At 39.3% G+C, this 11,518-nt stretch overlaps 1 protein-coding gene across 1 annotated transcript; it reads left to right on the forward strand.

Annotated features, from left to right (window-relative positions):
• Window positions 1-1,949: 1,949 nt before the first annotated feature.
• On the forward strand, window positions 1,950-10,202 carry LOC114465418 (titin-like). The gene is made up of 2 exons (XM_028450415.1): window positions 1,950-6,847; window positions 9,142-10,202. The coding sequence occupies exons 1-2, from the start codon at window positions 1,993-1,995 to the stop codon at window positions 9,852-9,854; spliced, it is 5,568 nt and encodes a 1,855-aa protein (XP_028306216.1). The 5' UTR covers window positions 1,950-1,992; the 3' UTR covers window positions 9,855-10,202.
• The last annotated feature ends 1,316 nt before the right edge of the window (window positions 10,203-11,518 follow it).

Here is an 11,518-nt window from a genome sequence, read left to right on the forward strand (position 1 = left end):
AACGCGTTACTTAATAACGTGTTAGTTTTGCTCAAGTTGTCATAATTTAGCGAACAACACCTAATGACAATTTTACATGTCACCCTTATGTAAAAAAAATTTCTAGGTCCAAATGTATGGACACCTGCATTTTCTGGAAATGTCACGATTAATGCAAAATCTAGGTCCATATCAGATTAAAGTCGGTGGAGTGTAGTCAAATTTCATAAAGATCCCTCAATTACAAACCGAGGTTGGAAATTTTCTATTTTTTTAAACAGAGCCAGAATCAGTATATTGATCTGGATCCTCTCCAAATTCTAATGCAATCATCTATGCCTTAAGGCACATATCTCAAACTCAAGGCCCGGGGGCCCTTTAGAGCATTAAATTCGGCCAGCTCGAGAAAGCAAAAAAGACAGAGTGAAGATCTTGCATGGACTGATAAACTCACATACTTAATCATTTATATATCAATTCTATGTGGAAGTACAAACCAGGGCACATTAATAATGAATTTGCCCTTTTACCTCCAAAAAATCTGTGGCCCACCAAGGTCAAACTGCTCCGTATTTGACCTTTGGAATAAATTAGTTTGGCACCCCTGCTCTAAGGTCTGTCTTTGGTTACTTTTTGTTAAATTCCCTTAAGTACGATTTGACGTAATCTTGCTAACAGCAAACAAACAATAAATAAATAAACCCTGGTGAAACAATTACCTCCTTGGTGGAGGTAATTGAAAGGATGTTCAATTTGATCTTTTGTCCTGCCAACAGTGGGAAAATGTCACTTAAGTGCAGACTGTGGTTATAGGAATGAACACCAGTTCAGATACAAGGACTGTAGTTCCCAAGCTTCAACATTTCCTCTGATAAGGTGCTCCTTCAGCTTTTTCCAAACAATCTTTAAGGTATCTGGTGTCCTATATTTAGCTCATTTTTTTCTAACTCACTGTTGCTCACTAAACAGAAGGATTACTCTGTCACAATTTGATGTTAGCAGTGAAATCTCTCAGCTGGTGAAGCAGGCAGAACATAAACCATGAGTCAGATTTAAAGTAGCTCATAAAAATAGGATCATTAAAGTAATCCAATTTTAAACTTTTACCATTTTGTAAAGCATCAAAACACTAATATCCTGTATTCCAGCCTGAATATCCTGTGGAATCTGACTTTTGCACCGCAAGGTTTGATTAACTAAATCCTCATTATCTTCACTCCCTGCCAGGAACAATTTCTGATTTATTCCATGTGACTGTGTTTTCTCTTTCCTCTTTCTCACACACACTGAATGTAGACCAATGAAATTAGCAGATTGAATGGATATAGATTGAAGAGAGATTTACTTCTTCACTCAAACCACAAGAGTTGATCTATAACCTATAAGAAAGTAATTATAAAGTGCGTGGAATAGAGATATTCCAAAAACTCAAATTGAGAACAGTGACAAATAAAAGGTACATTTCAGTTCAGTACAATCTAAATGACAACATCAAATTATCAAGATCACTAAATATGTTCAATACAATATGTGAAATGTATTATGCTGAAGAGATATGAGAAAGAATATCTACCAAAATGTGCAAAAGTGAGCCCTTATTGTGACAGCATTTAATGAGAATGCATGACAAATGGCTCTCATTAAGAAATCACTCTGCATAAGGGTGATGCATGTATGTTATAATAGGATTACAGTAAAATTATTTTTTTTGAAAGCTTTGTGGTTTGTAGTATTAAATGACTAATTGCTATTGCTGCTAGTGCTACAAGACAGAAAAATATATTTTCCTTATCTTTATTTATACTATCTTATTACTATGTTGTTGTTTTTTACACTTATCAGGGTTCCTCCCTTGTTGTTTAGTTTTTTTCTACTTGTTTTCCTTAAACTATGCAACAGTTCCACTTTCCAACTGAGCCACCTCCCTCCTCTCTAAAACCTCTCCTCCTCCTACATCCCACACTGTCACTGCGCCTCACACACTGAGGTGGGTGTTTTTACTCCCAGGACACAATGAGGTTAACAGCACCCTGCATATGCAGGAGCCTCTTGGCTTTATCTTGTCTATCTTGGATCAGGGGAGATCCTGAAGAGGTAAACCTGCTGGAATGGGGTGATGACTATGGCCCCTGCACTGCAACTCTGACACCTAAAGAGCCATGCAGACAGGGGCAGCACGGGAGCACGTGTCCTTACCTGTTCAGTCTGCCACCGCTGACCGTTCACCTGCCACAACAGCTGAGAGAGCTGGAGAAGATCATGCAGGACTTGGAAACGCTGAAGGACAGCGTGGATGAGCTGAGAAAGATGTGTGGGGACTGCCGCCCTAGTGAGAAGGAGTGCCGAAAGCAAAGAGAAAGAGGACATGAGGGTGAGGATGACATGAGCTGGATTAATCAGACACCTCCTGCTATTAACATGGATGTTCAACAGAGGCATGGAACAGACATAGGTAAGCTGGGAAACACAGAGGGAGATGGTGACACACAAAGACAAATAGACTGGAATGAAAAAAATAGAAAGGCAGAACGAGAAACTGATAAGAGAAAAGAAAAAGAAATGCCTGTGACTAAAGAGCCAGAACATTATGAAAGAACTCAGAAAGAAGGTACCAAAGAGGATGACAAACTAGAGCAAACAGAACTCTCCCCTTCAGAGAAAATAGTGATCATAGGAGATGCAGTGGAAGGAAATGCTGCTGAGCAAAATAGCAGAGAAAGAAAGACAAACAAATATACACAAAATCCAGAAGAGGGTTTAAATCAAGATCAAAAGGATTTATTTGAGAAAGAAACAGAAACAAATAAAACCTCTAATATTAAACCTCTAACAAATACAGACAAAGATGGTCTTTATTTGAGGCAAAATGAAAAAGAGAAACTCAGCCTTATTAAAGTCAGTGATAGAAAAAAGATGTCTGAAGACCTTGGTGGGCATACAGATCAGGAGCTAGAAAAGAGAAAGGAAATTGAGAGGAGCCTGAATTTGATGGAAAATAATAAAAAACCCAAACAGACTGAAAGCATTGGCCATGCAGGAAGAAAGGAGAAGACTGTAATCCGGAATGAGAAGGTGGAGGAGGGCGGCAGAGAGGAAGGAATGGAGATCAAGCAGCTAAAAGCTGATGGTCAGCAAGGAGACAGAGATGAAAATAAAAGGAAAGGCTTTGCTTCAGTTATTCCAACTCCTGACTCCACAGCCAAAATAAGGGTCGACTCCTCAGACTCTGACAAAATCATTAACTTTACGTCATCTTTTCCATCTCCCCTGCTTCACAGTTTGTCTTCAGATAAAATCACTGATGTCAGTCATGAAAGAATAACTACTTCTGGACCAACACAAAGGTCACATGTGGCAGCAGCTGGTATTTCTGAGCCTCTGAAACCTGACAAAGTGCCTGTTGTGGATGTTCCAACAAAGAGCATAGTGGGTGGCCCCACACAGCAGATAAGTGGTGCCAAAGCTGGGCAGAACACTTCAGCAAAGGTCAAACCTGAAGCAGGCCTCCAAGGTCACAATACATCCACTGCCACCAGCAGAGCGTCTTCTGAGAGTTCAGATGTGACTACACTGCCCCGGGCTGGAGATCGCAGTCGCTGGATGGCCAAAAAGAACATCAGCTCAACCACTAAGGCCAGCATGAAACCTCTGCCAGCCCGAGTACTAAAGCAAAAAGTCCAAAAGAAGCCTGAAGCAGACCAAAAGCTAAAGAATGCCAAGAATGAACGCAGAGTCAGCAGACCTCCTTTTCCAGACAAGAAACTAAATTATGACCAGAAGCCAAAACCATCTAATCACAAGCCAAATGCCAATCAAACTAAAGGTGCAAACTTTTCTAAAACCATCCAAAATCGAAAACATAAGGAGGAAACTCCAGCGGATTCTGTGGATCAAAACGACCCACCTGCTCAAAGGATTAAAACTCATACAGTTAATGACACTCAAGAGTCTAACCAAAGACCTCGGTCTACAAATTCAACCAACTTGGATGAAAATTCTCGACTCAGCCATGTGCGCAAATCTACCATATCTCAAAACTCTGAACTTGGTCGAAACCAGTTCTATCCTGCTAAAATTAAGCCTAGTGGAAAGCAAAGACCTGAAATAAAAACACAAATCCATCAACCACTTGAGAAAGCTCATGATCATACACCTGTTCAGGACCATGAATTGCACAAAGAATCTACATCCAAGGAAGACTTATTACTCGGGGAAATATTGATACCTGAACAGTCTGATCAGAAATCTCAAAGCCCTCGCCAAATACCTGTTGTAGATTTAACCAAAAAGAAAACTCAAGATCCAATTTCTAAAGAAGACTCTAACCTTGGCGAAAAGAATATTCCTAATCAAGGTCAAACACTAGTGAATCAAACGATCAAAATTGGTAAAAACCATCCCTCTGACTCTATCAAAAAACCTGATCAAAGTTTTTCATCTCCATCTTCCTTTCATCAATACATGTCTCCTAAAATACAAGTAATTCCAACAGATGAGCAAAACACAACACTGGATCAAGTACGACAACCTATCCAGAAAATACCCAAACCACTTCAGGATCCCATTACAAAACCATTGGAAGTATTGGGGGAATTGTTACCCTTTATGCCAACATCTGATAAAGACTCTGATGAAATACATGGGAAGGAGAATATCCCCCAAAATATCTCTGAAAGATTAAAGATTAAATCAAGCCCTAGTTTTCCAAAAGCTAAGCCAAAATCTGCCACTGAGACTTCAAGTAAGGCTGTTAAAAACTTAACATCACATGACTTTGGATTTCTTCAAGAAATGACTCCTGGGGAGAAGACTAGACATGACAAAGCAAATACATCACCAGACCAAGCCACTAAAATCAGGCAGAATATACCAAATCTTCAGCCTTATCTTGTCACCAAACCAAGTGAAAATATTGAGTATAATCATGAATCTGAGCCCGTGTCTAAGAAAAAAAATAACCCAGCACCCGATCACATGAGTGCGCCAAGTGAGAAAAGACGACAACCTTATCAAACTTTACCTGTCCCGAAATCAATGGGGAAGTCTGATGAAAACATTATATTTCAGCCTAGATCTGAAGAAGACTCAACGCGTAAAATAGCCATGATTACTCCAGATCTAGAGAAGATCCCGAGACCTACCAAAAACAGCGAGTCCTTTAAAGAGTCAAACAGGAGTCTTGCACTGTCAAAATTTGATGAGGAATTACCACCAGAAGAGGAAAGTCCTCATATTGGGGCCAATACACTGACAGATCAAATGATTAACAGCAGTAAAAAAGAACCAATACTAGACCACGAGGTCACAGAACCAAGTGAAAATGTAGAAGAGCCTACATCCACTGAGGATTCCATATCTGAAAAAAAACCTACTCCCGATAAAGAAAGTCAAACACTGACAAATCAAAGACTTAACAGCCGTAAAAAAGTACCAATAATGGACCTTAAGCCGATCACAGAACCGGGTGAAAATGTAGGAGAAGGGACCACATTTAATGACGATTCCATATCTGAGGAAAAAGCTACTTCTCACAAAGAGAGTCAACAAGTTCAAAAACCTCCTCAAATGTCCTTCCCTGAAGCCAGGCAAGAAGTAGATGGGCATTTAACAATAAAGACAATGTCTGATAAAGACTCAACACCTGAAGAGAGAACTGTAACGGACCAAATAAATACACCACCTGATCAAAAGTCCCCACCCAAACAAAGTATTCTAAATTTAAATGGAACTCTTCCCATCGGATCTGATGTAAACCTTTTAGTGGGGACTACATCCAATCAAGGCTTGATGATTGGAAGGCCAACTGCTGATAAGCTGCCAGAACAAAAGCTTGAAATTGGTTCTAACAAAAATCCTAAAATAAAACTAAACTCTGGCCAGCTGATCAAATCGCATCCAAGAACTCCAAAACTGGTGACAGACCTGAGGAGAAAATCAACTGTGGGCCGTAAAACTGACCAGCCCCCTCAAACCAACCACAGACCTGAAACTCCCAGGATTGATCCCAATCCTAACCCCTTGCCTGATGAAATCTCCATAGGAGAGTCCAGCAAAACAACCAAACAAAAGCTTCCCCTTCATTTACATCTATCAACCAGTAGACCTACATTTGAGCCAGGAACACCATCAGTTCCAAAGCCAAAACTCCAAGAAGAGTCACATCTAAAATCCAAGACAAACATTGATCTTCCTTTAATCAGCCGGACAAACACTGACAGTATCCCAAATGCACAAACTAAGGCTCCACCTCTTTTTAGCTCTGAAAGACTGATCTCTAAAGAGACTCATTCACCTAAGGATGCGGAATTTGAACACAGCATGAAGAAGATAATCCACAAAAAAGAAGACGATCCAAAAACTCTCTCTGATGACTTCACAACGAGCATGAACAGCTGGTCCATGTCTGATCTCAAGCCAATAACATCAAGTCCATTATCACAAAACCCAACAACTCCAAGTCCAAACAATGGCGTGTTCCCAGAGGTTATCCCAAGCATCGTTCCAAGATCAATAACATTAAACAGGATGCTTAAGCCCACCTCAAACATCCCCACTAACACCATTCACAAAGAAAAGGATGAAGTATCTACACTAACAGGCCCTTCCCCCAGTCTGAAAACCACCTCCACCCTCAGCTCTGACTTCAGGTCAATAACCCCAGCCACCTCTGGCCTCCGGCTTCCAGCTGCTGAGTCTTCCACTCCCAGTGCACGTGAACTGCGGGTGAAAATCAACCAGGTGGCTGCTTTTCTTAACAACGGTCCAAAGGGAAGACCACCAGTCAGACATCCACAGGCGCCCCCCGAGGACATCCCAGGAGACAGCAGGCCTGACAAGACACAGCTGTCAACTTTGACAACACCCACAGGTAAGATAAACAATTTCACTCTGTCAAGTCACAGTTGGCTTCTATGTGATTGGTTTAGATGTACAGTAAATACAATTTGTATTCAAAATAAATACATCAATTTATTTCAGGCAGTAAAGGGACTGAAGTAGAAATAGAAATCACCTTGTCCACTACGGTCACAGTGAAAATATCATCAGCATTAATATTAGGAACCTGATTCATTGTGCATTTATTACTCTGAAGAGTCTTTGACTTGAGAGGATGCTATGTAGAACAGCCTGATTCTCTTTTACACATATGGGCCACAAAAACTGTGATTTTGTGATTTGAAGGCCACATAATCAACATTCATGTCAGCATTTAGAATAATGACCAATAGTCATTTTGTGTGTTTGTGTTGTTGTTTTATGCATTTTGTTTATATTTGTTGTTGTTTTGTGTGTTTGGAGTAATTTTGTATATTTTTATGTATTTTTGTTGTTGTTTTGTGTATAATTTTGTGTTGCAGAGTCTTTTAGTATATTTTTATTGTGGTTTTTGTATTTTTGTTGTCATTTTGTGTACTTCTATGGTAGTTTTTTGTGTGTTTAAAGTCATTTTGTGTTTTTTTTCCCTCTCATTTTATGTTTCTGTTTTGTTTGTTTTTGGATTCATTTTGTGCATATCTATTGTCAATTTGTATATTTTTCTGTTATATTTATGTATATTTGTAGTCATCTTGTTTGTTTTGGTTGTCATTCTGTGTATTACTGTAATTTTGGATGTTTTTGAGGTAATTTTGTGGATTTCCTTTGGTGGCCACAGAATATTAGGCCTAGTTGCCCGTGTCTGCTCTTATGGATGTCATAAAAAATGTATTCATGTGGAGAGAAACTCTTTCTGTATCATACAGGCTGTGATTTATCATGCTGGGTAGTTTAAAAAGAAGTGTGTGATAAAACACAACTATGTGCAAAGTGACAAGCTTTAAATCATTCCAGAATGGGTGGAGGCCTTACAGGGAGTCAACAAAGAAATGAGGTTCACATAGAGCAAGTATTCATGAAACCATCATGTTGTGGTTTGCCTAAAATGTAATATCTATTTTGTTGAATCACCTGTGTCATTTTTATTTGAATATCCTCCTTCACTTTATCCATGAACCAAATCTGGCAACAAAAACACACAAAGTTACAAAAAATACCCAAAATGACATTAAAAATGCACAAAATGAGTCCAAAAAGATACAAAATTACTTCAAAAACATACAATAAAAAATACACAAAGAAATTCACATGAATAGACAAAAATTAAAGGGGAAGGAAAAAAACGATCACCAAAACACACACAACTCTTCATTTCCTGCTTTAATGCTCAGTTTTCTAAATGCTGACATGAATGTTGATAATGTGACCCACAGATCAGAGAATTATTTCTGATGAAGGTTATCTGTATGTGTTCTATAGCTTTTCATTAGACAAAAGTGCTTGTGCAGTGCTTTGGGTGAGCCTGAAGCGGATTGGACGGTTTCTTGCGTGTATCTACTGCGGTGGTCCTCCTAAAAAAAAGCTGCCCAAAGCACTTACTGGTTTATAGTGGAACAGGTTTGCTCAGCGCTGTTGCACTTGTGACCTCCTTAACATATTTCACAGTTACATTCCAGCTACAGGATGATAACTTTGCCTGAAAGGTATAAAAGAAGATGTGGAGCTTTGTGAGATTGTTTTTTAAATGAAGAAGCTCTTTAGTATGGTGTAGATTTTAGGACATCCTCGGGTCTCAGAGTGAGGTATCAGATATCAGGAAAACCTGTCATTTGTCAGACCAAACGGACTCATGACTCAGCAAAACCTACGTCAAATGAAACATCCTCACTTGTCAAACCAAACGGCGCCAAATGACACAGCCTCAGGCTTTAAAATAAAAGTCATTAGACTCAACGGCCTCAGGCCGTTAAACACAAAATGGCATTTTACTTTGAAGGAACCAGAAAAACATTTTTATTTTTAAAAAGTTGAGAGATATCAAAGTATTGTTGATTAATAAATCAAACGTTGATATATATTAACATTTTTAAAAAATTAGAAAATAGCTTTCAACTTACGCTCATAATTCTGTTTTTTTCAAAACACAACGTTATAGCGTGGTTTACGGCCTAAGGCCGTTGAGTGTGACAACTTTTATTTTGAAGCCTGAGGCCTTGTCATTTGATGCTGTTTGGTTTGACAAGTGAGGATGTTCCATTTGATGGAGGTTTTGCTGAGACATGAGTCCTAAAATGTACACCGTACTACGGAGGATTTATTAGATAACCTGTGTGATTTCTGTTCCAGTTTCCTCTGTGATCACAGACTGCTCGGGTCACCTCCTCATGGGGCACACACACAGTGGGGTGTACCAGGTGAGCCCTACTCCCCGCAGCAGCACTTTCAGGGTGTTTTGTGACATGGAGCTGGAGGGTGGAGGGTGGACCGTCCTGCAGCGCCGCCAGGACGGCACGGTCAGCTTTAACCGCTCCTGGGCAGAGTACCGCTCCGGCTTCGGGGAGCTGGACCATGGAGAGTTCTGGCTGGGCAACGACCTGATCCACCTGCTGACACGGGACAGGGTCATGATATTGCGTGTAGAGCTTGAGGACTTTGAGGGGGTGTCGGAGTACGCCCAGTATAAGCCCTTCAGGGTGGCCAGTGAGCGTCTGCACTACAGGCTGACTGTGGGGGCGTACTCAGGCACGGCAGGAAATGCTCTGCGCTTCAACCAGAAGTACGAGCACAACAACAGGGCCTTCACCACACCCGACAGGGACCATGACCGCTACCCATCTGGGAACTGTGGGGCCTACTACAGCTCAGGTTGGTGGTTCGACGCCTGCATGGCTGCAAACCTGAACGGGAGGTACTACAAGGGGAGCTACAAAGGGGTCAGGGACGGGATTTACTGGGGGACGTGGCCCAACATATCAACAGAGTATTACCCCACCAATGACAGACAGTCCTTTAAAAAAGTCCGGATGTTGATCAGACCCAGAGGGTTTGTACCGCCTTAAAACTCCTGAACCTAATTTCAGCGTTGGAGTCAATTATATTTTTCAATTACAGTTACGTCTTCAATTATCCATGTTCAGTTACAATTCAATCACGATTACGGTGACCAACATTATTTCCAATTACAATTAAAATCAAAATTATTATTTAGTCAATTACAATTGTGTTCCCAATTACTAAAGTTCAATTACAATTAATCCCGATTATTGAGCCCTTAATAAAATAAACCCATAAAATGTAACCTTCCTCTTGTGTTAGCTTTCTGTTAGCATCTCTTATGATAACGGCTCAAGTTTTGACCCATCTCTTAAATCAGCTGTAAAATACACTAAAAATATTATCTATCATCTAATTTGTTTCTCATCTCTCGGTTACCTTGTTAGGCTTATTTAACCATGAAAATATTGGTATTAATATTGTTGGTGTTGGCCACTAACATTTTTTTTTGTGTCAGTATACTCCTCGATTTAATTTTTTTTTTTTAAAGATAAAATCATTCTCAAGAGAACAGACAGATAGTAGTAGTACGTATGTGTTTAACTGACAGTTTATATCAAATTTTCATGCCATTCTTTATTGAATTTGGAATACATTTTATAAAATTTTAACAATTTGCAATTAAAATAGACTGTCATCATGTGAGAAAAGCACAGGAATATTGTGGCTATTCATTGAATTTATGTATTTGGAAGGGCTGAGATATCTACAATTGAATTATTTGGAATTTTTACACGATGATTCACGTTTTCTGTAATTTTGGCTTTATCTTATGGACCGAATTTGATGCTCTCATGGACTGAATTTGGCCCCCAGGCCTTGAATTTAACACATGCTTTAGAGCATGCATGGGCAACTGTTGGCATTCCTTCTAATTTTGTTAAGCCCTCAAAACAAATCCTCCAAAATTGTAACTGAAGAAGTTGGAAGAAATATGAAACCCAACCTAATATACAAAATAACTGCAAAAAGGTAAAACATTTTAACAAAAAAATCCACAAAGTAACAACAAAAACAAAAAAATGGTACCTGAAATAGACAAAATGACTCATAAAACACACAAAATGACAACAGACACAACAAAACACTCACTGAAACATTAAAGAACATTATGTAAAAACAAAAACAAACAATGATTTGAAAGAACTCAGAAAAATACACACAATTACTAATAACTCACAAAAAGACAACAAACACCCTTTTGTCATGTAATAATGCTCAGTCATTATTCTCAATGCTGACATGAGTGTTAATAATGTGACCCTCAGATCAGACAATTTGTTTTTGTGGCCCCCTGCTGTGATAAATGTTTCTAGTCTTTTCTCCAGGCCTTGGTGACACATTGAGCCCTGTTTGACATGATTTGAGTCGATAGGACTTTATCCTGCTGGAAAAAAACAATGAGAGTATTTGTGCGTCTTGTTTATGACGGACATGTGAACAGGTTTCTCAGGGTGCGCCAAGAAAGTTTCCTTCACATAAATGCATCACCCTAAAGGCTGCTGATATCCACAATTTCACATTTTTGTTGCTGCTTTTATAATTAGCTGTTGAGCTCCTTTATCATTCAGATACAATGTTCAGTCTGAGATGATCTTTTTATACCTTGTTTGTCTTACTTTGTCCTATAGGACTTTGCTTCTGTGTGATTTTAGGATTATTATTACTA

Source organism: Gouania willdenowi, chromosome 6 (assembly GCF_900634775.1).
Source record: "Gouania willdenowi chromosome 6, fGouWil2.1, whole genome shotgun sequence".
Classification (NCBI taxonomy): Eukaryota; Metazoa; Chordata; class Actinopteri; order Blenniiformes; family Gobiesocidae; genus Gouania; species Gouania willdenowi.

Excerpts from the sequence above, each read along its gene's own strand:
- LOC114465418 (XM_028450415.1), top strand. The coding sequence starts at position 1,993 with ATGAGGTTAACAGCACCCTGCATATGCAGGAGCCTCTTGGCTTTATCT. Across the intron at positions 6,848-9,141 it reads AACTTTGACAACACCCACAG|TTTCCTCTGTGATCACAGAC; the intron begins GTAAGATAAACA and ends TTTCTGTTCCAG.